The following is a 26,081-nucleotide window of genomic DNA, read 5'->3' as shown; positions in this document are numbered from 1 at the left end:
AACATGTTTGCACCCCTCCAGACCATTCTCCACAAACCAGACAGAGCCATCATCCAAAATCTCTTTAATGGTTCCTTCCTTGCTAATCTCAGAAGAACAGCTACACCCTTTATCATGACCTAGAAGGCTCCACCCTCTTGTGCAAGTTCTCAAACCACTTTCTCCATTATACTCACTCCTTTTCTCCAGTCTCTTTTCTATCCCTTAGTCAAGCCAAAGTTTCCCACCTCAAAGCTTTGGTGCCCATGATTACATTTGTCTGAATGGCTCTCTCCAACTAGTTTTTGCAAAGATGGCCCTGTCTTATTCTTCAGGTCCAGTCTTCAGGTGCCACTTTTCCGACAAGTCCTTCCCTGGCCATACCCTTTTAGTTGTATTCCCAGGTATTCCCTATCTTTGCTTCCTGTCCATGTCCATTATAATCCATAATAATTACTTTACTTATGAATTAATTATTTGCAATATCCCTTTCCAGAGCAGAAGCTTGTACTCTATTGAATCTCCAGCATCTAGCACAGTGCCTGCACATAATAGGCAATATATAAGTGTTAAAATAAATGAATGTGTAAGTGTTAAATAAATGAATGGAACCATGGAATGTTTACTATATAGTTGGGCCATGCTCTATACTTATATGTACATCATGTCCTTTACCTGACTGCAACCTGGTCTCTGAAATAAAACACCCATAATTCATGGTTATTTAATTTCCTTTCAGTTCTCATAACAACCTAAAAGTAACTGTACTATCAGAGCCTGGGCATTTTAGGTGTGTATTTGCTCCAATTCTCTCCAGTAAAACAAAACCATGTTAAGGATGTCCAGGAATGGGAGGCTATGTGGCTTCACAAAAGAGGACTGGCTTGGGAGTCAGCCAACCTAGAATGAGCAGTCTGCTCTTGAGGGAGTTCTTTCATTTCTCTGGGTTTGGGATTCCTCATGCAAGAAATGAGAAGTTGGGACTCAGTTTTCCAGGTGTCTTGCCAACAACAAAATTCTAGGGTTTGGTGAAAGCCTGTGACCCACCTTCTAAGTAGATTGCCTCATCTTGGTTGGGGAGTTTGTGCGTGTGTGTGTGGTGTGTGGCACAGAGCTTGGAAGAAGGGCAGGGACCTTGCCTACACTGGGTGCATATGCAAGCGCCAGTCATTTGCCCATGGATCTTGCAGCACAAAAAGCACTTCACTTAGATTGTCAGAACCAAGACACAGAACGTTCTGGGGGCATAGCCAGAGCAATTCTCCTGCCAGCATCCACCTTTCCTTGAATCTCAAGGGGAGTCCACAGATGGCTCCCTGATGTTGCTCCAGGCTGAACACGTGGGATTTTGTGGGTGCTGAGTTTTTCTTTTAAAGGGAGTCTGTGTGGCCAAAAGACAGCCCTGGTCACTTGGGCAAGCTCCATCTCTGGCAAATTTCCATGGCACTTCCACTTCCACTGTAACCTAAGTGGCAGGAAGAACCCCAACCCCGAGAGTAGTAGACACATACAGGAGCCTTCAAAGTAAAGCAAATTGAGTTAATGGCTTGAGCTATCTTGGAGCAACAAGCATTCAGAGACCCAGAGAAGAGATGCAGGCTCCTTGATTAGAGGGTAGCTCTTTAAAGCTGTGATTCTGTCTCTTAGTTTTCCCTGTGTTTGCATCCCTGTCCTTCATTCACTTTAGGAAGGTGGGAACGGTGCTCTTCTTGGCTCCACGACGCACAGTTCTTGGCTTATTTGGGGCCATATCTTTCTGTACTTGAGTTCTCTGGATCTAGTCAGGCGCTCTTCCCTTTTCTTCTTCCCTCCTTTCCCCATTTATGAACACATTAGGGCCAAGGACACTGATGTTCATTTTTGGGTTATCCCAGAGCTTTGCATGGGTCCAGGCCTCGGAGAAAAAGCAGTGGGAGAGGCATGGTGGGCCACGGACACCACACTGGACTGTACTTCAGGGTGACAAGGCCAGTGGCAAGAAGTTGGAACAGAAAGGTCACAGGTGCCTTCTGAAAAGCCCGGCTCTCATTATTTCCACCTGCGGCTCAACAGTTAGAGTCACTCTCCTTAGGGATGCCGTGGCCTTTGCAAATATTTCCAGTTCCTTCCCTCTGATGTTTATTCTTATTTCAGGTGAGATTTACCTCATTTCATAGGTGTCTTGTGAATTGTTTTGCCTCAAAATCTCCCTGGGAAAACTGCAACTGTTTCACACGGTCAGTGTGTCTTCCTGAAGGATGCCAGTGAGCGGAGCAGAAAGAAAGGACCTACTCAGGAGTTAGCCTTTTTCCAGCCAAGTGTGGCCTGCTGAACCTTTTCAAGAGTAATGCATTAAACAGAAGTGGAAGTCTCAAGCCAGGGGCACTTGGCCACTCCTGAAAATGTGTTATCCCTTCTGGAAAGTTTCACTGCTGTAATAAGTGACCGCAGATGGAAAGGATTGTTCTGGATTGTTTGGTTTCGAGCGAGCTGGCAATTGTGACTGCAGAAGCCTCTTCCTCCACCACCGGAGTCAGACCCCAAGTAACGCCAAAGACATCCTGTATGCTGTAAGTAATTTTACTTGCATACTGGAGAACTGATTTCCCTCTTAGAAAGGTTCTCGTAGTCATAAGAACAACTCTGTTCTTTTCTCACTCAGTTCTAATATCTGCAGATGCTATTAACTCCCTGGGATTTCCACACTTAGGGCTGTGTGAAGGAATGCTGTCCACGTGGGTCCTGGAGGACTGCACAGAACCAACCCAGGCTTATTCTGGTCTCAGTCCTTAAACAAATGTGTACTCCACAAAGGGCAACTTCAAATAGGTTAATGAGTAATGGGATATGGACTTTGCCATTTTGCCTGGTTTTGGTGAGGTGGCCCTCTGGTTCAAAGTTGATCACCCCTCATTAAGGACTTTCCCAAGACCTTGCAGAGCCTAGGGAAAGGGCTGGAGCATAAAAATATAACTTAATTAGTCAAAAAAAAAAAAGTCACCACGTTGAATAGAAGGCTGTCAGACCCATGGCTAGACTTTTAGGAGTGTTTGGGCACACGTAACCACAGTGATGGAATGTTCATCTCACAGGGCTCTCAAAGGTATTCTTTTTCTAAAATTTTAAGTTATTGCTTCTCTTTATTGTACACAGTGTCCTATAAAGAAGATATATGTCCACAATTGAGCTTTGAAAGAGGACCACGGGGCCAGTTCCTTTTAAAGGGAATGAAGTCAAGCAGTAAATTTGCTGGTCATTCTTTTCATATGGACTGTATCTTAGCCAGCAGTTGGTCTTTGATGTCCTAACAATAGCGTGGGCCATGGAAGCAGGAGAGGATCCCCATAACACCGAAATGTGTCCACACTCATTAAAATTTGGAGACCAATCTGCAGGGTACGGCCCATCAGGGAACACAGGGATTGAGCACTGGGGCTTGTGGGCTGCCCTTCCCATTGAAAAATGGCCATCTCTTCGGTACTGTCCACTCCGCGGGTTGCATTCTTCACTGTATTTTTCACTGAAGTATGATACACATAGAGAAAAACGCGCACAGATAACGATAGAGCTCTGTGAGATTCCATAAACCAAATGGGTCTGTATAAACAGCACTCACATCATGAAACAGAACATTAGCAGCACCCAGACAGCCCCTGGTGGCCCCTTCCAGTCATTTCCTTGATCAAGGCAACCAGGGTCCTCTCTTCTACCAGCACAGATTTGTGTTTCCTGGTTGTTTTCCATAAACAGCATCAGCCAGCACTCTCTGTGCCTGGCTTCTTTGAGTCAGCATTACGTGTGTGAAGCTGTACGGCTTTTGAATAGTTCTTGTTTGTGCGCTCTCTGTGTATGCACTTACTGATGATCTGCTCTACTGATGATGGCCATTTCGCTGGTTCCAGTTTGGAGCTATTTAAATAGTACTGCTCTTGGGATGCCTGGGTGGCTCAAGTCGGTTAAGCGTCTTGCCTTTGGCTCAGGTCATGATCTCAGGGTCCTGGGATCGAGCCCCGCGTCAGGCTCCCTGCTCGCTGGGAGTCTGCTTCTCCCTCTGTCCTTCATCCAACTTGTGCTCTCTCTTTCTCTCTCTCAAATAAATAAATAAATCTTAAAAAAAAAATAAATAGTGCTGCTCTGAGCATTCTTTCTCAGATCTTTGAGAGCACGGATGAACACATTTCTGTGGGGTATATATCCAGGCTAGGACAGGTGGGCCAGGGAGTACATACATATTAGTTCAGTAGTTTGGAAAACCAATTTTCCAAAGTGTTTGTATCAGTTCATATTCCCTATAGATGCTCCCCATTCTTGCCAACATTTGGTGACTTCAGTTGTTTGTTCGTTTCCTTTTAGCCTTTCTGGTGGGATAGTATGTGATTTCATATTATAGTGATTTCGTATTTTGAGTAGTCATGTATTTTTTTTACCATTAAGCTGTATACCTAATGTTCAATTCTGTGATGATCAACAAATTAATAAACTATTAAGATAATTGAAAGGAGATTTATCCCAATTCAACATTTGGGATGCAAAGGGAGAAGAAAGAGGTCACTGCAGAACATACTGGACCTATGAGAAACAGCCTACCAAAACCAAAACAAAACAGAGGATAAAATATACTGGGAATTCAGGGCGGTAAGGGGCTTGCGAGAAACAACTGAAAAAGATCTGGAACCAGAGTGGCCCACAAGCTGACTAGATATTAACAATGTAATACTATAGCTAAAAAAGGGAATCTGATACTACTGTCAACTACGGGAAACATTTTAAAAATTGACTACTTGTTCTTCAGAAGACCTTGAGGAAACGGAATTTGTGACATACTGAAGAGAGGGAAAACTGGATTAGTTGGAAGGAAGAAATTCTTCTGGCCAGCCATAATCACTAAAAAGCAGAATATATAGCTCACGGAGCCTGTGGAACTTCTGTCCTCCAGGCACATCCCGTTTCTCTTGTTATGTCTGGGAAAGGAAGGTAGGAAAGGGTGTCCCTTCTTCAGGGAAGTGGTTGCAGGCTTAAATGGTTAAGGCTCTGTGAGTGATGAAGAACATATTTGCGGGCACGGTTCCATCCCTACCATGGAGCACACGATTTTTAAGCAATGAGACTGCACAAGGGAGGGCATTCAGAAGGAAGGCAGAAAGAGATGGACGTGCATTGCTTGACTCAGAAACAACCTTTGGTGGGTGGAATCCTGTGCTGACAGAAATCCACAGCCTCTTCCAGTTCTAATTTCTCAGAGGCAGGCTCCTTCGGGCCTGAGGCTGGCCCAGAGCCAAGCTGAGCTGCTCCACGCACACAGCCCTAGCTGATGGCTGGGTCCCACTGGAAATGCTCATCACATCCCTCCGGCATCTGCTTCGGGACGTGGCCGAGTGGTGGGTCGGGTGGGGAGGGGTCCTCCGTTGAAGCAGGAGGCCAGCTGCTTTCCCAGTCTCTTCTCTCAAGCTGTCCCTGCTCTTGCTTTCCTTTCCTGCTCCCACATGGGAGAAGAAGCCAAGAATAGCCTTTTCAGAAGCATCACTGATTGGCATGAGGCAGAATGTGTTGGCCACATGGAACTGGCCTGGACTGCCTCAGTTCTGTGCTACCTTGCTCTCCACAGGAGGTGCTCAGAGCAATCGGATGTCACACCTTGATTTCCTCACGATGCTTTGTCTCCGTTTCTTCAGCTGCAAAACAGAAATAGTCCCCATTGGGCCACTTTGTGACTTGAAGGGGTAAAGACATAGTCTTGATGGCAGTGCCTGGCACAGAGGAAAGGCTGCCGGTTAGCTTTTGTATTAACATCACCTGTCCTGAAGATGAAGTCCAGAAGTTAGAATGATCCCATGAGGATGACTATTCGTTGATAAAGCAAATGAAATGCAGAGAACTAAAGCGACTTGCCCCAAATCACACAGCTCTATCATACCAACACGCATGAGTTACACCACGCTGGGACATCAAGCATGGTCCGTGCAACATGATAAGGTCTTAGTGATGGAGCTATTACTATTATCCCATTTTACTGAGCAGGATGTGGAGGCCCGGGGAAGTGCACAACTTCTGCCTATGGATACGCGTGTTAGTGAAAAGCAGAAGTGGACCTGAAACACATCCAAAGCCCGTGACTTGGGTCACTCTGTCGGGCCTGGTGACGAGAGTTTGGGCTGAAGGAATGGTGTGGCCCCAACAAAGGCCAAAGCGTGCTTGTCGCCTCTGCCTTACCGAGCATCCTCATCATCATGAGAGGACAGACAGTGGCAGGTAGGCGGCTGGTTGTAGGAGTATGGGAGACACGTGGAAGACACCAAACCCAGTTCACAGCTTGGCTCCTAGCCTGCCTAGATATATTGAACCCCAGATGAACTGCGGGGCTGTGAACATGAGAATACATGCTTATTGTCGCAGCCACTGAGTTTGTGGGTGGGGGTCCTCTGTCGTGCAACATAATTGGGCAAGAGCTGAATAATGCCTGACCTGTATTCAATGTTTTCTGGGACTTGCAATTTGCAAGATAAGCATCTAAAATGGTGCTTCTGGGGCGCCTGGGTGGCTCAGTGGGTTAAAGCCTCTGCCTTCGGCTCAGGTCATGATCCCAGGGTCCAGGGATTGAGCCCCACATCAGGCTCTCTGTTCCATGGAGAGCCTGCTTCCTCCTCTCTCTCTCTGCCTGCCTCTCTGCCTACTTGTGATCTCTGTCTGTCGAGTAAATAAATAAATAAATAAAATCTTTTTAAAAAAATGGTGCTTCTTAAACTGTGCTGTGTGTATGATTAGCATGGGGCTCTTATTAAAATGGAGGTCCTAACTCTTGTTTTGGGTGCAGGCTGAGATTCTTAGTTCCCTGAGATCCCAGGAGATCCCACAGCTGTTCTACCACTCTGGGTGCAAAGGCAGAGCAGTCATCCCGAGCCTCTGCTCTGTCTCTGAGCTACAGCTGTGCCTGGTGAACATCAGAGCAGTGGATGGATGAGGGAGGGCCAGTCCCTGCCCTCCAATGAGCATTCTAAGTGGGTTTCTAACCCTGAGCCCTCTCTCCTAACGTCTAGCGTAGCCAGGAGGCCAGCTCATGTTAACATTTCCTTCAGCCTGCTTCACGGGTTAGGGATTAGAATCTCCTAATGAGATCTCCCCTTTTTTACTTTTTGCCCTTTCTACTTCCTGGAATCTGAAGGTTCCCAGCAATAAAACTGGCTTCCAATTCATTTGGGGCTCATAACCAATACCAGATTTCCAAGTCACAATGTAATTGAGTCCCCAGGCAAGAGATAGAAAATCTATTTCTGGTTTTCTTAATTTCTAGTCAGGGAGGGCAAGGGGACAGGAAGATGAAGGGAGCAATGGACAGCAGCTTCCAGAGGAAGCCAAGTCTTTTGCTGGGACATCTCTGCAACCTGTTTTTTTGTTTGTTTGTTTGTTTTGTTTTTCTGTCCAGTACCTAACTCTTCTTTCTACCACCATTACCTGGAGAATTGAGCCCTGTGAAATTTTTGTCCTTTGAGCATCCTGGAAAAATAGAAGAGTTCTCTCCAAGGAGACAATATATTCTCTCCTTTCTTCAACTTTCATCATGTAGTTGACTCTTGAACAACTGGTGTCCGAACTGAACGGGTCCACTTAACATGGATTTTCCTTGATTTTATTGATAAATACAGTATGATGCTGTAAATGTATTTTCTCTTCCTTAAGATTTTCTTAATGACATTTTCTTTTCTCTAGCTTACTTGATTGTAAGGATATAGTATACAGTATGTATAACAGACAAAACGTGTGTTAATCAACTGTTTATGTTTGCAGTAAGGCTTCTAGTCAAAAGCAGGCTATTGGTAGTTAAGTTTCTGGGAAGTCAAAAGTAATACAACCGTGTGGAGCGGGGGGGTGGATGTCCCTAACCCCTGCATAGCTTAAGCCTTAACTGTATATTGTAGATCACAATCTACAAATGTTTTAACTGTAGGAAGATCTCATCCTGAGACTCAACTTCCAAAGATTCTGAAGGTTTCCAGTGGTGTCTCTGGATTGTTATAGATCCTAAACATGTTTTGTGAGTGCCTTAAAAAGATTGCCACAATTTCCTAATTAAGCTAAAGATACACCTACCATGTGACCAACCCATTTAGCTCCTAAGTATTCACAGGAGAAATGAAAGCATATGTTCATACAAAGACTTATACCTGAATATTCATAGCATCTTTACTTTAAGAGGCCGAGATTGGAAACAGCCTAAATGTGCTTCAGTGAACGAATGGACAAGCCTATTGTATGCATACAGTGGAATACTAATTGGCAATAAAAAGGATCAAATGCTTTTGCATAAAGCAACATGGATGAGTCTCAAAATCATTTTGGTAAGCAAAGAAGCTTGCTGTATTGTACATCCTGTATGATTCTACTTCTATAAAAATCTAGGAAATGTAAAAACCAATCTCTGGTGACAGAAGGCAGCTCAGGGGTCTGGAGACTGCTGGAGAATGAGGGAGGACTCACAAAGGAGCACAAAGAAACTCTTGGAGATGATAGACTTACTCATCATCTTGATGGTTTCACAGGTGTCAAAACTCATCGGATTGTTCCCTTTAAATATGCATGGTTCACTGTACATCTATTACACCTCAATAAAGCTGTATTTTAAAAAATAATAACACAGTTGCCATTCCTCCCCACTCCCCTTCCCCCCATTTTCTCTCCATCCCTATCTCTGAGAGGTAGTTGGGAGCCAAGGCATGTTTTTCATTTGTTTTATTGGCACTGGCATGAATATTTTATCTAGATGCCCGTGGGAGTAAGTTAACACCTGGGTGGCCTATGACTCATTTCCAGCTTCCCTGGATCCTTCATATAGATTCTGGCCACATCTTGTTATTTTTGAAAATAGAGATGTGGTGTCCGGGGAGAGGTGGACTATTGCCTTCACAGTCTGCTTTCCTTGTTCCAGGTCACTTATGTGAACATCTGGGGATTAGGGTGCCCCAAACTGTGAGTCTGGCAGCCCAGGGCCCCAAACATGAAGACAGAAACTCTCCTATTCTGTTGACCCCGCAGCACTGTCCCTGCCAGGGGGCCGGGGGACATCGCTCTCTTACAGAGGTATATCAGTCACAGACAAGGCTCTATGCAAGTTGACTTAGTTTACTCAAATGTGTACAGGTCAGGCCAACAGGAAGAAGGAGTAGTTAACCTACTGTTTTTACTTCTACTCAGTTTACAGAAACAACTTTTCAGTGATGCATGCTGGTCAGCACTTGGGGAGTTGATGAGCAGCCGCATTTATCAAGGCCCTTGGCATCTGCCTTTTTTAGGCATTAGATGACAATCCTGTGCACCTTTGAAGACTTTCTATCACCGCTTATCCTCCTACCTACAATCGCGACCAAGCAGGGAATCAGGCTCTGAGAAAAAAGACCAGTTATCTCTTTAAACGCCAGCAGTCTGAGGGTTTACCTGGCCCTGATCTTCCTCATTCCTACTATTTTGGAATTCCCCTCCTCCCAGCTGCTCTGGGAGCGCCTGGCGTAGCCAGATTCTGTTGCTGCCCACAGCATGCACCTTTCTGAGACTAACAGGCTTCAGCTTTGTTAATGACAGCAAGAAGCAGCAGGTTCCTCATGGAAACACTGACCTGTACACTTCTTATACCATCACTACCGTACCCATGGCCCAGAGCTTGAGTAGTGTTTTGTTTAGTTTGGGTTCTCCCACAAGGAAACTCTGAAACAAAGAGCAAGTAGTATATTTGGGAGATGACCCCAGGAAGCTTTGGTGGGGGAAGAGGAAAGAAGGCAGAGAAGGGAAGAAGCCATAAGGTTACGTGATCAAGCCAGTGATCATAGTGGGCAGTGAGTGGAACACTGGGCACTAGCATGTTGACTTTATTAGCATTGTATTCCATCTAACCTCTGGACTCATCAGAAAGAAAGAAATTAAGTTTTATCTTTTATGTTCACAGCTTCTTATGAAGCTTCTATGGAGTATAGAAAAGATTTAAATAAAATCCAAAATGAGATCTGTTTCTTAATAGCACACTCCTTTGCTATTTCTTAAACTCACTGGGTATCATCCTGGGTATTAAATCGACACCGTATCCCACCCCCTGAAGATTCTTCTGTCTTTTAGGAAGCGAATACAGACAAAGGAACACTCTTAGCTGTCACTGAAGAAAGAGGCTTCATCACCATTTCTTTTTTTAAAAATCAAAAAGTCCTGAGCCAAGGGTTGTTCTCTGAAGATGAGAGAGAAATAAGAGGACCACAGAAACCATTAAACACTATAAACTAAGACCGATGCAGATAATTGAATCTGGAGAAGATAGAGAAACTATTAAAATAATAGTCTTCAAGTCCTGCATGAGACACTTTTTTGAAAAGTGAGTGAACAGTGGTAAAAAATAGCAAACATAAAATTAAGATGTAGCATAAAAGATTTAAAGGACACATCAGACAGAAAATATTATAACACTGAAGGTTGTTAAAAGAAATACTGTATGACATATGGAAGATTGTGGGATTCTTTCTTTTGGAGGCTTTAAAACCAAAATAGACTCTTCTTTACTGAATGGATAGTTCTCAGGACTTCTAAGAGTGTCCCCCAGACTCAAAGATCAATGCCTATTAGAAAGAATGAACAAAGGGACTACACAAACAATAAAACTTTCTTCTGGTTTGTATAAAGGAAAATGAAATTAAGAAATAAAATTATAGTATTTTAGTTCAAGGTGACAGGCGAGGTATTTTCATTTACTTTCTTTTCCTCTCCAAAGGGATGAAATAAAGGCAGATGAAATAAAAAAGGCAGATGAAATTAAAAAAAAAAATCCATTACAGAGGTGTAAAACTGAGAGAGTTCACCTATGGAAGAAGGAATGATTTCTAGTTGACATGCAAGAAATGGTAACCAATTGAAAGTGGAACATGGTGCCTGGGTGGCTCAGTGGGTTAAGCCTCTGTCTTTGGCTCATGACCTCAGGGCCCTGGGATCAAGCCCAGCATCGGGGCTCTCTGCTCAATAGGGAGCCTACTTCCCCCTCTCCTTTTGCCTGCCTCTCTGCCTACTTGTGATCTCTCTCTCTGTCCAATAAATAAATAAAATCTTTAAGAAAAAAAAAAGTTTCTTTAGAGGAATTCTTAAAGTAGTATGAAGAATAGAGGCCATGTCAGTTGCCCTACTAGGTATTTACTCATAAGACATGAAAACAGGGGCACCTGGGTGGCTCAGTGGGTTAAAGCCTCTGCCTTCGGCTCAGGTCATGATCCCAGGGTCCTGGGATTGAGCCCATAATCGGGCTCTCTGCTCGGCAGGGAGCCTGTTTCCCTTCCTCTCTCTCTGCCTGCCTCTCTGCCTACTTGTGATCTCTGTCAAATAAATAAATAAAATCTTAAAAAAAAAGACATGAAAACATATGTTCACAGAAAGCTTTGTATGAGAATTTAAATGTAGTTTTTTTTTTTTAATAATATCCCAAGCATTGGAAACAACCCAAATGTTTACCAAGGATGGATAAACCAATTGTGATATAGTTGTGCAATGGAAGGCCACATAGCAATAAATTAGAGAAATCTACTGATACACCCAAGAACACAAATGAATCCTCAAATCATTATGTTGAGCAAAAGAAGCCAGACACATACACAAAACTACACAGGTTATCTATATGAAGATCTAGAGGGGGCAAACTGATCTATGATGACAGGAGTCAGACACTGGTTGCCTTCTGTATGAAGATCCATCTGTATGAAGATCTAGAGGGGGCAAACTGATCTATGATGACAGGAGTCAGACACTGGTTGCCTTCAGCAGGAGTGAATTGCCTATGAATATTCACTAGAAGACTTTCTGGGATGATGAAGACATTCTATATCATAATCTTGATGGTGGCTAAATGGGCATATACAATTGTCAGAAATGGAACTGAACTTTTAAGACTCATTTATTTTATTGTATGTAAATTATATTCATTATTTAAAAAACTAAAAATGCTGAGAAAGAAAAAAGAGAGTGAAGAGGAAGAGAAGGGGAGGAGGGGAGAAGGAGAAGGGAAGAAGAAAAAGAAGGGAAAGGAGAGAAGAGGCAAGGCTATAGAAGCTAGGAGAAAAAGGTGAGAAAAAACTGATTAAAGAGTGAATAAGCAAGAAATTACTCAACAAGAATTCTTAAGATGAAGAGAAGCATGGAGCTTCAGATTAAAAGTGTCCACTAGTGCTAACCAGAACTACCTAACTAAAGCCTTAAATCTAAACACAACATGATGACATTTCTGAAAGTTATTAATAAAGTGAAAAATCCTAAAAGCTTCTAGTTAAAAAAAAAGTCATCTACAAAGACATAGTATCATGTTTTTGAGTGAAACATGAATAAAATGGGATTTTATCTTCAAAATTCTGAGGAAAAACAACATGGAACACAGCCAACTACCAAATTAACATTTAAGTATGAGAACCAAATAAAGATATGTTAAGACATTTAGGATCTCAGTGAGTTTAGCCTTTGATAAAACCTCTCTAAAATAAATTTCTGAGAATGTTTTCCAGCAAAATAAAAGATGAAATATGAGATTCGAGTAGCAGCAACAACAGATAAAGAAATAAGTAAATTTTACAGTTATATTTAGATAATTATTGGGAACATTAATGTAACTCCTAAGAAATTATTCCTAAGACAGTTATAATGAAAAAGAAAGAATGAAAGAAAGGAAGAAGAAAGAAACAGAAAGAAAGAGGAATAATCGGGTACTAAATATTCATATAATGTGATTAAAAGTTGAGATACATAGAAAGAGAAAAGGCATGTCAGATTCTTATGTGGGGGGGGGGATTTAGGTTATAAATACGGATTGATTCTCAGCACTGATAGAAAAGTGTAAATTCAAATCTGTTAAAATGTTAAGAGTAACAGCAACAGAACATTTTCAAAATTTGAGGAAAAATGAACATGGTAAATAATATTTAAATACTTATTGAATGTTCATGTGTTAATAAAGTACTTAACATGCATTCAGTGATTTAATTTTTACAACAGCATTAGGAAATGTTTATATATCTAATTTCCAGAGGAGGAAATTAGGACATGGGCTAACTCTCTTGCCAAAGGTCACACAGAAAATTAGAAGGTAAAAGGCAAAATGAGAAAAATTATGGAAATTTGAGAATACTACATAAAATGGGAAAAATATCTTCAAATCTACCCATAATCACAGTAAATATGAATGAGTTAAATTCATTGATGTATTGCATGGAAAAAGAAATTTAACTATTGGTTATTAATAAGAGAGATATTTAAAAGACACTCAACAAGTCCCAGGAGATTAAAAAAAAAAAGAGTTGTAACGTTAATATCAAACAAAAAAGGTATTCAGGACAAAAACCAGTAAAACGATAAATAAGGAATTTCATCTTGATAAAATATAACCACCAGAAAGGGTATTTTATGTCCCAACATCATGGATTCTAAACAAGTAAAGCAAAAAAATTAATGGGATTATGAGAAATAGACAAATCCACAACAGTAAGATAAAAATGAAATTAATTTCCTTGAGGAATCAGCAGATAACTAGAAAATAAATAAATCAAGAGTTGGAGGGTTTTCATAATATAATTAACAATCTTAATCTGATAGGTCTTACAAAGAGATGTAAGATTGTACAGCATAAAAATATACAGTCATGAAATATTTGCAAAATACGTTTGTACTATGTACAAACTTTATACTGAGAAAGTCTAATTTATCAGTATGTAAAAATATATGATATTCTGGAAAATGGAATTTATCAAAATTGATTAAAGAAAAGTTACATTATTTGAATAGACTACTGACCATGGAATAACATGGAATGTTAATCAGAGATCTCAAGCAAAGAGGTAACAAGGCCAAAAGGGTTTTATGAATGAATTTTAACCATCTCATAATCTTATTTAAAGTGCTAAGGTGAAAAAAAATGAAGATTTTCAATTCATCCCATGATGAATATTGATGAGTATTGAAATGGATACTTCTAGTTTTCATACACACACCAGGAAAACTAAGTATATACTTCTATAGCTTTCCTAGATTCCAGAACTAACAAATTGGAAACTATAACAATAAGAAATAAAACCTTATCAAAATAGCAATCAAACCTAGGTATGATAGGACAAGTAGTGGCTATTCATTTGGACAAAAACCCAGAGCTATATCTTTATCTTAAACCTTAAACCCACAATAAATAAATAAATAGACCTTAAACCCACAAATAACACCAAAGTAGATTGTAGTTCTAAACAACAGCAGCATCGACAACAATAAAAATTATAAAACTGTTAGAACAAAATCTGTTTAAAGATTTTGACTATCTTTATTTGAGGAACTCTTTCTTAAGTAAGGCAAGAAAACCAAAAGTCATAGGGGAGGTGATTCAGAGTTGCTTACATTTAAAACAGAAAGTTTTTGCATGGCCAAAGGCAGCAGAAACAATAATAGAAGATGAGTGCAAGATTGGTCTAAACATTTACAAACCCTATGAGACAAAAGATCAATATGGTAGAGATTTTGCAAAAGATGGCCACAATAATTCCTCCTAACCCCGTACACATGCTCCTTTACAATGTTACTTTGTTGGTCTTCCAGTCAAGAAGAGTCTATTTCCTGTCCCCTAGACTCTGAACTAACCCATTGATTTGTTTGGCCAATAGAATGTAGATGAAGTTGTACAAGTTCATCAAGAGGTCTTGTAATTTCTGCTTTTACTCTCTTGTGGCTCTAAGACCACCATGTAAAGCCATGAAAGCTAGTTTCCTTGAAGATGAAAGACCTGAGAGAGAGCCTAGGTGACAGCCAGCATCAACCATCAGACATATGAGTGACATCATCTGGGACTATCAAGCTCATGTCAAGCCAACACAAGGCTACAGCCACAGCTATAATTCTGGGTGAGTTCAGTAGAACTACCCTGCTGAGCCCAGAGCAAGTTGCTGACACACAAACTGATGAACTAATAAAATAATGCTCGTTTTTAGCTATTAAACATTGGGGTGGTTTGTTATGTATAATAGCTAAGTGGGACAGTCATCCATAGTTTATAAAGAATTCCAGGGATAAGAGCAAATAACATGGTTGGAATATGGGCAGGCAAGTCACAAAACAAGAAAGACAATGCTTGTTGATCTGAATCAGAGCTGGGAGTCCTGCTGAGGAACTGGAAAAGGAACTTGGGCTCCACAATCCACCTGCCTGCGTCTGAATCCTGGCGCTGCTCACCACAGCGGCGTGGCCTTGGGCAAGTTACACAAATCTCTCTAGGCCTCAATTTCCTCATCTATGAAAAGGCTATAGAAAAACTGTCAATCCTACAGAACCATTGCAAGGAAACTTACTTGTATTAAGTACAAATAAATGTTCCTTTTGCTTCTACTGCTATAAATAGCTCAGGTGACCTCTTGCATCAGAAGCAGTGAGTATAGGGGCGCCTGGGTGCCTCAGTGTGTTAAAGCCTCTGTCTTTGGCTCGGGCCAGGGAAGCAGAGAGCCTGCTTCTCCCCCTCTCTCTGCCTGCCTCTCTGCCTACTTGTGATCTCTGTCAAATAAATAAATAAAATCTTAAAAAAAAAAAAAAAGCAGTGAGAAGCTAAGCTGTTTTATTGAAGGCAAGTAGAGGGATAAAGGAAGAAAGTTCTTAAAGATGGTAGTTAGGAGACAGAGAACAAAGACATTTAGTTACATTTCAGAGCTTGGTTTGCCATAATGGTATTATAAAAATATCCATTTTGTGGTTTTTAATACTTGCTTCTATCTCACTGTCTTAATAAATTCTAGCTTTATTATTTAAAATTGGTAGAAATTCATGGTTTTCTTTTTTTTTTAAGATTTTGTTTATTTATTTGACAGACAGAGATCACAAGTAGGCAGAGAGGCAGGCAGAGAGAGAGGGGGAGGCAGGCTCCCTGCTGAGCAGAGAGCCCGATATGGGGCTTGATCCCAGGACCCTGAGATCACGACCTAAGCTAAAGGCAGAGGCTTAACTCACTGAGCCACCCAGGCGCCCCTAGAAATTCATGGTTTTAAATCTGACTGAGATTAGTAGAGAGGCGGCCATCTGAATTTCAAGTAAAAGAGGTATAATAATAATTATTATTGCTGTGGATTCTATATTTTAGAATGCTCTATCTTCCAGACTGCTTTCATTATATGTAATTATTTTATTACTATTATCAATTAAAGACATGAAAGAACTAATCTGAGTTTCTGATTAACATGAGACACTCATTTCAATGAGGAGATAAGATTTTATTCAAAAGTGAAAAAAGTTAAAGTTTTTTGTGCATTTTTATGCAGCTGTTGCAGACAACTGGACAATTTCTTATAAGATATTTTAAAATACTGAAAGCAGTACGCAGACTGACATTGTTTTCATGAGCCACATTATTGCATGCTCAAAGCATTTTACTGCCACTTCCTAACAGTGTACCTACAGTATGGGGATAAGTCACAGAGCTAAAAAAAAATGTATCCTCTAGTATGTTGAAACTACCCCCCAAATAGTGTTAGATCATGTTTATATATATGTGTGTCTATGTATATATAATGTTATCAATGTATGTGTATATATATAAATATGTATATTCCTATTTAACACAATAAGACTGTCAAGATGTGTTTGAAAATTTAAATTGTTAAAAGGCTTTCTCTGTCTTACAGCCAGCATGAAGACTTTGCTAAGAACTTGGAATACAAATACCTTCAAAGATTTTTCACTATAAAGTAACAAAAACAAATTAAGCAGCTTCTAGCTGTGCACCCTTGGACAAGTTACCTAACATCAATGTTTTCATTTGAATCTAGGATAGCGATAGTGCCTGATTCACAAGACTTTTGTTGATATACATAAAGTGTTAAGAACAGTGCCTGACACATAAAAGACACTTGAGAAACCTTAGCTATTATTGTTGTTATTCTTACTACTATTTTATTGGGTGTCCTTGATATGTCCAAACCACCAGATCTTAAGTAAGGGAGTATCTCTTTTTTAAAAGATCCCAAATACCCTACTGTTGGGTAAATAAACTAACCATTGTGCATTTCTAACTGCAACCTTGTATTTTAGAATATTTTAAGCGATAATAACAAAAAAAATAAGGTAGTATAAGGATTGGTTAACTTCCAGGTTATGAAGAATGAGTTTAGCAACTTAAAATATCACAGAGCCAAAATAAAATAAAATAAAAATTAAATAAAATATCCCAGAGCCAACAAACTCAAATGGAACTTAAGATGGATTAAAAATGCCCAATAAACAGGAAGAATATAGTGTCCCCAGTTTTGTTTTTAGATGCACCTGCTAGTAGTGAATTCCATTTCTGGGGCTGAAAACAACATACTAATAAATGTCTTTTGCAGACCTTCTCACTTGGCGGAACATACTCTCTTTCTCCATTTGAATCGTAATATCTTTGGAGAGCCAAAGAAATAACTTTAGTCAGGAAGAATATAAAACTTTTATAATAACAAATTACAAAAGAGAATAAAGTTATGAACCAAACTGTTAAACTCATCATTCTGCCTGGATTAGTGCATAGAGTAGACCAAATAACCAAACAGTATTACAAGATAAGCTGAAACTGGGGGATTAGCAGCTCCTTGGGACCCAAGATATTCCTAGGACCATTACTCCTTCTAGATCCCCCATTTCTTTTGCCCTCTTGGGGAAGTTCTTCAGCCAAAGGCCCTTTTGAGAATTTAATCCACTTCCCCTTTGCAGTTGCCACTTCCACCAGCTGCTTCTCTCATTACCTTACTGTTCAGGCAGAAAAGGCCAACCCCAGGTTATTCTAATGATAGCAAACACCTCATAAAGAAATCTGCCAAATTTACTTTTCCATAGAACACCATTTTTACAGCTTTTCATGAGCCCATGAGGAAAGAAAGCATCATATATAAAATATGACTTCCAGAAATCTTGAAGATATTAAGAATGATGTCTACAGTGTTAGACTGCTAGATGTACCATAGTCTAAAGAATGGGAGTATCTTCCCTTCAGTTTCCCCAGAGGAATCCTATCAGCCTGTCATTGTACCTGTTGGCCCACGGGAATTGACATTTTTCAGAAATGTCCCAAATTTTGTGCCTCAGTTTTTGCATCTATAAAGGGGGCATATTAACAGTATAGAACTTCGTTAAATCAATGAAATTCTGTAAAGCGCTTAATGCAGTGGCACACAGTAAGCACTATGGAATTATTTAAAGAGAACTATAAAGTTCTCTTTAACAGAACTCTTCACAAAAATTACACAAAATGTAAAAAAAAAAAAAGGAATTAGTTGGGGCAATGATTGTAAAGCACCTTGGGAACAATGAATAATACTTATCTGGACATTGCCGAGTAAAGAGTTTTAGAGAGGCTGGTTTGAGGAAGAGATTTTAGGAGTCAGAAAATTCCCACTGCTTCCTAGGAAAATCCTTTTTGACTTCTACCCATGCTCCAAGTTGACAGCTACTAACACCCTTAGACTCAAGGAAAAGCGTCTTCCAAGACAGCGGCAGGAAATTCCTACCTGAGCAATCCTTCATTCGGAAGCGATAATTGACCTTGTGTCTGAAGCCCCTTATCCCCTCCCTAAAGGCGACCCTCACCTCCTCCACCGTCGCCCCTCCTTGGAGCTGAACGGATCATCAGAATCCCGTTCCTAAAGCGACCCTCAACAGGAGCAGAACGCTGGAAGGCTTTACTAGACGTTTAAAACCCCAGGTGACCCGGCCCCAAGCACGACAGGTGGCTTGACTCCGCGCCCTCTGAAAGGCTGGGGACATACACGGGAGGCACGTGGACTGCCTGGGTGGACAGAGAGTGTCTGGCCATTCTCTTCGGGAAATTATTTCCTGATCTTTGGCGTTACTTTCCCAAAGGGCGGACTCACGGAGGTTCTTCCCTCTCATACCTAGGTTGCGGATATTACCCTTAAAGCCTCTCCAACCCTGTCGTCCCCTCTCCCCCAGAGTAACATTACTCAGCCTCTAAAGGGCAACCAGAGACTGGCAGCACCCTAAGGCCAACACACACACACTCCACACCTCCTCTGCGCATCCCAAGCCTCGCCCGCCCCCCCCCACCCCCGGTGCCCGACCTGTGACAGACCTGAAGGAGAGCGTCTGCCAGACCTCAACGCAAGGTTCAGCCTCCAGGCACTTACCCCCGCTCGGCCTCTGCCTAAGACAGGTTGCCACCGCCCGGCTGCTGCCCAAACATTTGCTCTTTGGTGAGGCGGGGGACCCGCCTCCAGGCATGCAGCGGGTGCTAATTCAGCACCCCGCCACCCGGGGCCCCGCAGCCACGCGCGCCCCTCTCTGGCGGCGCACTCACCTGCAGCTGGGTCCGGCTGGCGTTGCCCGCGGCCGCGTCCGGCCCGTCGGCGGCTCCCGAACCGCGCAGCACCGTGATGTGCAGCGTGAGCAGCAGCAGCCCCAGCAGCAGCAGCAGCTCCGCCGCCAGGCGCACCATCCTCTTGAGGCGCGCGGCTTTAGGACCCGGCGCGGCGGGCGGCGGCGGCGGCGGCGGCGCCGGGGGAGGAGGAGTTGGAGCCCGGGAGCCCGGCAGCGCGGCTCCCGCCTCGGCCCCTACCGGGGCCCCGCTCCCCGGGCCCGCGGGGCTGGCGCTGGGCTCAGCGGGGCGCGCCGGGCCGGGGGAGCAGGAGCCACCGCCACCGCCACCGCCGCCGCCGCCGCCGCCGCCGCACCACGGCGGAGCCACCGCGGGGCCGGGGCCGTCCAAGCCGGCTGCGGAGCAAACCCCGGCGCTCCCCGGCGGCGGCGGCGGCGGCTGGGACTGGGGGCAGCCCGGGACCCGGGCCGGGCCGGGGACCACCCTGCGGGCAGGGGGCAGCGGGTGCAGCGGGGGCGGCGGCGGGGCGGGCGCAGCCGAGCCCCCGAGCGCACATGGGCGCCCCAGATGTGGCCGCGGCGCCGCAGCTGGAGCGGGAGCGGCCGCCAGAGGAGCGCGGGGAGGAGGAGGAGGAGGAGAAGGAGGAGGAGGAGGAGAATGAGGAGGAGGGCTTCAGTGGCGGCCCGGAGTTACCTCCACGCTTGGCTCCCCCGCCCTTGCAGCCCGGAGCCACTCACCCGACGAGCCACCTCCCCTCCTCCCCGCGCTCCTTCGGGCCGCGGGCCGCGCCGCCCAGCCGCCGAGTCCTAGGGTGAGCCGACTCCAGATGGGAGCCCCGCGTGCACAGGGGCTGTCACTGTTTGGAGGTGACCCGGGCGCCCCTCCGGGGTTGGCGTCCGCCTGCCGGGCTGCGCCAAGTGCGCGCACTGCTGCCGATGTCGCTGTAGCGGGCGAGGGCAGACCTTGTGCGTACTGAGGCTCTGGGCTGTGGGTGGGTGGGGTGCCTGGGCGAGTTTGGAAATCTTTATTGACAAAGTGGAGTTAGGAGTTGTGGTGATGGAGAACCAAGAGGGTGAAGGACAAGCCAGGTGTCTGCCACTGTGCGCCTCTTGCCGAAACGGCCGTGCGTGTGTACGAGGGGAATAATAAAGTGTCGTTCCAGAAGGGTCTTGACACTTGGTCCTGGACTGGGGGCCGCAACTCCCTGAGCAGCTCTGTTCACGCGCCTGCGGCGCCGGGTAGAGCTTGGGAAGTGAGGCGTGGGTGTGGGTCCGGTCGAGCGCGCAGGTGGCTCGGCTGGAAGCTTCTGGAGCCGGGAGCCCGCGGCTCAGGCGCGCAGGACGTAGTTGGGGCACTAGGGGGGGTCGATCTCAGCTCAGGCAGTCGCGCGTCGAGGGGCTCATCCCGGAGGCGCTGCTCCCGGAGGGGACCTAGGGGCTGCCGTCGCACAGCCGCCGCTCCTGGGCCACCGCCTCATGACCGCGCTGCAGCCTCGGGCTCCCGCGCGCCGCTCATGCCTTGCTGGGGGCCTTGGGCGAGTGGAAGGGCTCCGGGGTTGAGCAGAGGGCGCGGAGTCCTAGCCTCGGATGCGAGATCGAAGTGGGTCCGGTGGCAGGCTCGGATAACCGCAGTGGCAGCGCGCTTTTCCCTCCCTTTCGATCACGGTCTGGCTCCCGCCTTCCCGAGTGGCTCAGAGTGGAGAGCGCAATGCACGGCTGGGGCCTTTTATACTGCGCTTCCCCCGCCTCCTACCGGGTTTCCTCCTTCCCTCCTTCCCTGTGCCCGCCCAGCCGGTCCCTCCCAGTGTGCGGAGCCCTCCGCCTAGGCATTCGCACACCTCGGTTTCGCAAATTTCCAAACCTACCTGGCTTCTGAGACTCCGGTGCCCTGGGGCTGATCTTCCCGAGTCTAGCTTAGGTGACCAAAATTAAATAAACTTTTTTCGCCTGCACGCCCCGAGTCCTGTTTCTGCCTTTCTCTCCGCCCTACAAACTTAAGATTCTAAAGTCAACTACCTTCCGACTTCACATCTTTACGCAAGGCACGTCAGCGGAATCTTACCCAAATTAAGACAAGAAACCCTTCATCAGTCCAAAAGTTCCTCAGGTCACCGTGACATTTTGCAGAATTTAAATAGCAGTGGTCAAGATAGGGTGTAATGGTTGCGTTTTAATCTGTGTCCGGGGAAGGAAGGGCTGAGGCTAGTTGCCGCTTAGGAGATGCTGTGAGCATTTTTAAAATTCTAACCAGCCCTAGCATTTTATTAATGAATTGGCAGCTTTTTTAATAAAGCACGCGGTATCTTTCCCTTTTCAGTACTTTGGGGAAGGGTTGCAGCGTGGAGAAAGGGGAGATGTTTGGAGGGAGTGCTTGCTTTGGATTTTTAGGCGGCCAGTCCTGTCAGGCATCTCATTGAAATCTCTGGGCTCTGAAATGTCAAATAATTGTCAATGAGAGCGCTGGGGGAGAATTTGAAACAATAGACCGTCCGCAGTTCAGATGGGAGATCAAAGAGGGGATCCCAGCAGTTTTCAGACCGCACAAGGATCCTCCTGTGTGTTTTCTAATTAGAGTCACTTGGAAAGGGGTGGAGGGCGGGAGAATCAGCACAATGATGAAATATATAAATTAAGATGGCAAACTAGAATCCTGAAGGCAGAGAGAGTTTAAGCCTGGCTCTAAACCCCAGTTGTGCCAGATTATATGATGTGGGCACACAGGGACAAATGACTTTCCTATTGCCTGAGGCAGGCTGGTCTAAATTAGAATCCAGGCTGCTGTGTCCTGTATTTCCATCACATACAGTCCCCACATGTGAGCCTCAATTGCCTCTCCTCTCATCTAAAATTAACATTTTTGGATCCTAAGGAAAAATAACTTTTAAAAAAATTCTGGAAAGAAATCCTTGCAGTGAGTGTACATTCTTGTAAATTTGTAAAGGGCAAGTTGGAGATCAAAGCCTTTGTGAAATGTTGTAAAAATTGTAAATTGAATTTTGGGGACAGAAGTCTTTATAAAATGTTGAACAAATGTATGAATGAATCCTATTAAAATCCTTTCACGCTGTGAGATCCAAATTCCAGGTGAGTTTATGTTCTAGTAATGGCACATAACCAGTATTGATGAAAGTCCATACTCTGTGACTAAAGTTGCCAAGCCAGGCTGCATTTTAGGGGCTAGGGAAAACTGGATTGTAATTTTTGTGGAAAAGGAATTACAAATTTAATAGCCAAAACAAATTTGGTTGCAAGCACATTTATGGAATTGGACCAATTGCTAATGAAAGTTTTAAAAAATCCTACCTCCTTTTTCAGAGTTCTCAGAACAATTTATTCATACCTTGTTGTTATTATCATTATTACTATTATAATAGATTTTCTTTATTTGAGAGAGAGCGTGAGAGTGTGAGTGGGGGGAGGGGCAGATGGAGAGGGAGAGAGAATCTGAAGCAGACTGCGCTGAACATGAGCCCAACTCCCGGCCTCATCTCACAACCCTGAGATCATGACCTGAGCCGAAATCAGGATTTGGCTGCTTAATCGACCGAGATACCCGATACCTTTATTATTGATCTACTTTGCCCTAGTAGAATGTGTCTGTTTGCATATCTGCTTTCTCACCAGACCTGGATCACCATCTGTGGTAGAACATTTCAGAGCACATGTTCCCTCCCCACTTCCAGCATACGGTTTTCTTTCTGGGTTCACAGAGAACATGTTCAAGCAACATTGGGTCCAGGTGGGCTGTGAAGAGCTCTGGTATTTCCAGGTCTGGCCCTAGAATGTCTATACACACTCTATTTTTCCTTTCTACATAAAAAAAGGACTCTAGGTGAAAGGAGCCCAAATCTCTGAGTTACTGCTCAAAAGGGAGGTATGGGACCAAAGGTGTCTGCATTTAACTATGCATAATGAGAAATAAAACTTTGTTGTTCAAAACCATTGCGACTCAGGGATGTTTGCTATAGCAGCTTGTATTAGCTGCAAGACAAGGACATCTGTCTCATCATCATTATCTTTCTAGACCTGAGCATAATGCTTTGCATGGAGTAGTTTCTCCACCAGTGTTCATTTAATGACTGTAATAAATGTGGTCTTTATATAGACCTTACTTAATAAGTTCGCTCTCCTTAAAGTATTCCTGCTATAGGGGGCTTACCTATAAATATGAACTCTTCTGTCTTTTGATTATACTACTTTCTCATAGATTTCATCTTGTATTCTTGGTCTGTTTCTTTTGCAGACAAGCTTATTTGACTGGAATATTTGGAGAAAATAAGAGAAATCAACAACAAGCCAGAACACCTTGCAAATATTGTTGAAGAGAATCTTGTGGTCTATTGTGACAGGATTTTATTGTTCCTTTTTTTTTCTTACTGAAAACTGTTGCAAGACAGCAAAGAGTTGTATTAGTAATTTTTTTTTAAAGATCTATTTATTTAGATCAGAGAGAGAGACAGCGAGAGAGGGAACACAAGCTGGGGGGAGTGGGAACGGGAGATGCAGGCTTCCCACAGAGCAGGCAACCCGATTTGGGGCTCGATCCCAGAACCCTGGGATCATGACCAGAGCCGAAGGCAGACACTTAACGACTGAGCCACTCAGGCGCCCCTTGTATTAGTAATCTTAAAAAGAATGTTTTTCTTAGGGAAAAATTTAAATATATACAAGAGTAAAGAGAATGATACAATGAATCCTTGCATACCCAGAACTCCACTTCAACAAAACTCATGGCTAATCTTATTTCATTTTATATTTTCATGTACTTCCTCCCTCTCAGATTATTCTGAAGCAAATCCATGACATCGTATCATTTCACTGGCACTTTACATCTTTCAGTTTGTAGCTCAGAAAGGTAAGGGCTCAATTAAAAAGAAATGAAACACATGCATACTGAGAGAAGTCAAAACCAGAGACTTACTGGGCGTAAGAATGATTAGCATTTAGGGATTGCAGTGGAAGCTAATAGGTGTTCACCAAAATTGTTTCTTTTCAGATATACCAGTAGACTACATTTCCCACTATCCTCTGGACTCAGATTCAGTCACATGACTGAATTCTGGCCAATAGAATGTGGAAGTGATGTGTGCCTCTTCCATGTTTAGCCCATAGAAGTCTCCTATGCATGATCCTTTCTCTTTTTCCTGGCCTGCTGACTGAATGTGTCTGCCCAGGATGATCTTAGAATAATGATCAGCCTGGATCCCTGGAGCAGAGCCCTTAGCCCACCCCTGACAATGCCCAGAACACCCCGGCTGGGCTTTTATGTGACTGAAAAATAAACTTGAAAAAATGTGTTAAACCACTAAAATTTGGGGGTTTGTTATAGGAGTTTTTACTGCCTTCACTAATAAAGGGGTGGGGGACAAATCATTCCTTTCAAGGGCTAGATAACAAACTTTGTGGGCTATATGGTTTCTGTTGCAACTACTCAAACCTCCTGTTGTAGTAGGAGAGCAGCCAAAGAAAGTCCGTGAACAAATGGGTGTGGCTGTGTTTTCGTGAAACTTGGTGCACACAACAGACAGCTGAACCACATGACTTGGTTTGCCAATCCCTGTTATGAGAGATTGGCACATCTCACCACCTCCTCTCAGGTGCTATAGATGAAGGAATCACAGCAAGGTGGGGGCAGATGGATTCTACTAACCAGCCGTGTAACCTCTTGGGTAAGTTATTATACTTCCCTGAGTCTGTTTCCCTCGTCTGTAATTTGGAGCTGAGGATGGCTGCTCTAGGGATGTTGTGAAGTTCAACGATCACTTCCACAGCAGGGCAAGGTGAGTAGTCCCAGGTCTCTCTCTCTCTTAGATGAAGGACACCATATTATGTCCATGAGGGCAGAGAGCTTCTCTGTGTCACTCACTTCCCAATTTACATCAGAGATGCTAGATAAATATTTGTTCAATGGATGTAACTTTTGGAAAACTGCTGAAACTTGTAACTAGCTGAAAGGCTCGGAGGTAAACCCTAAGCCCTCAAGGAAACACAAACAAACAAAAAGCGCAAAGTGTTGTTCCATTAGAGTCCTTTGAACTATCAAGGGGTCACAGTGCTCAAAAGTGAGAAAATTACCACCCTCAGAGGCTTAGAGGGACCCCCAGGGCCTCCACTCCCTGAAGCAACAGCTAGGCTTATGGGACACCTGGACCTCTGGTGACATTCTGCTTCCTGATGCTCCAACACACACACGCATGCAAAACATGTGAAGACTGAGGGTATTCTTGTGGCGCTCTCTACTTCACCCCAAGAGCCCCTAAATGTACAAAGAACCTGAGACTACTGAGTGCATGACCTTTTGAGGAAGCCCAGAAACTGCATTCCCGAGTGAGGGCTGTCCTTCCCAGGCATGAGCTAGAGCAGTGGGGAGATTGGATTGGCTTTTTGAAAAGGTTTATGATGGTTCTTCCTTATGTGGCAGGGTCAGTCCTTTACTTCATTTCTAGTGTGCTATTAAAGTATGAGGTCCTGCCTGCCCACTGACATCTTCCGCAAAATAGTGAGCCCTTGTAGCTCTCATCTGTGTTTTAAAAAGACCTGTTTATTGCCTTTGCTTTGCTATAATTATTTCTGCGCAAATTCTGGGAGGTAAAATAAAATCTCAGGGACATGCTATACCTGGAAGAGAAAAGGGCTTCATTATTATAAGGAGGTGTGTGTGTGTGTGTGTGTGGTGTATATTTAGTGTTTATATTTAATATATACATTATATATATAATATTATATATTATGTATAATAATATATTTAATAATGAAAAATATTAAATAAATGTTTATTTAAATAAATATATTAAATTTAT

The 26,081-nt window shown here is 43.6% G+C and overlaps 1 protein-coding gene across 2 annotated transcripts in view; it reads right to left on the bottom strand.

Annotated features, from left to right (window-relative positions):
* The window catches only part of ISM1 (isthmin 1), a 72,907-nt gene extending 53,392 nt beyond the window's left edge, over positions 1–19,515 (bottom strand). The window contains exon 1 of one of the 2 annotated variants that reach the window (XM_032859193.1): positions 19,265–19,515. In XM_032859193.1, coding sequence (XP_032715084.1) covers positions 19,265–19,402 — 138 coding nt within the window. In that variant the 5' untranslated portion in view covers positions 19,403–19,515. Of the gene's footprint in view, positions 1–19,039; positions 19,090–19,264 lie in introns of those variants that run through there. The other variant, XM_032859194.1, reaches the window with a different exon arrangement.
* Between the last annotated feature and the right edge of the window lie 6,566 nt (positions 19,516–26,081).

The sequence above is a fragment of the Lontra canadensis genome, unplaced genomic scaffold (genome assembly GCF_010015895.1).
Source record: "Lontra canadensis isolate GAN:19392208 unplaced genomic scaffold, GSC_riverotter_1.0 scaffold16, whole genome shotgun sequence".
NCBI lineage: Eukaryota > Metazoa > Chordata > Mammalia > Carnivora > Mustelidae > Lontra > Lontra canadensis.
Note: the sequence above shows the minus strand (reverse complement) of the source record. Positions and strands in the feature narration are given on the sequence as shown.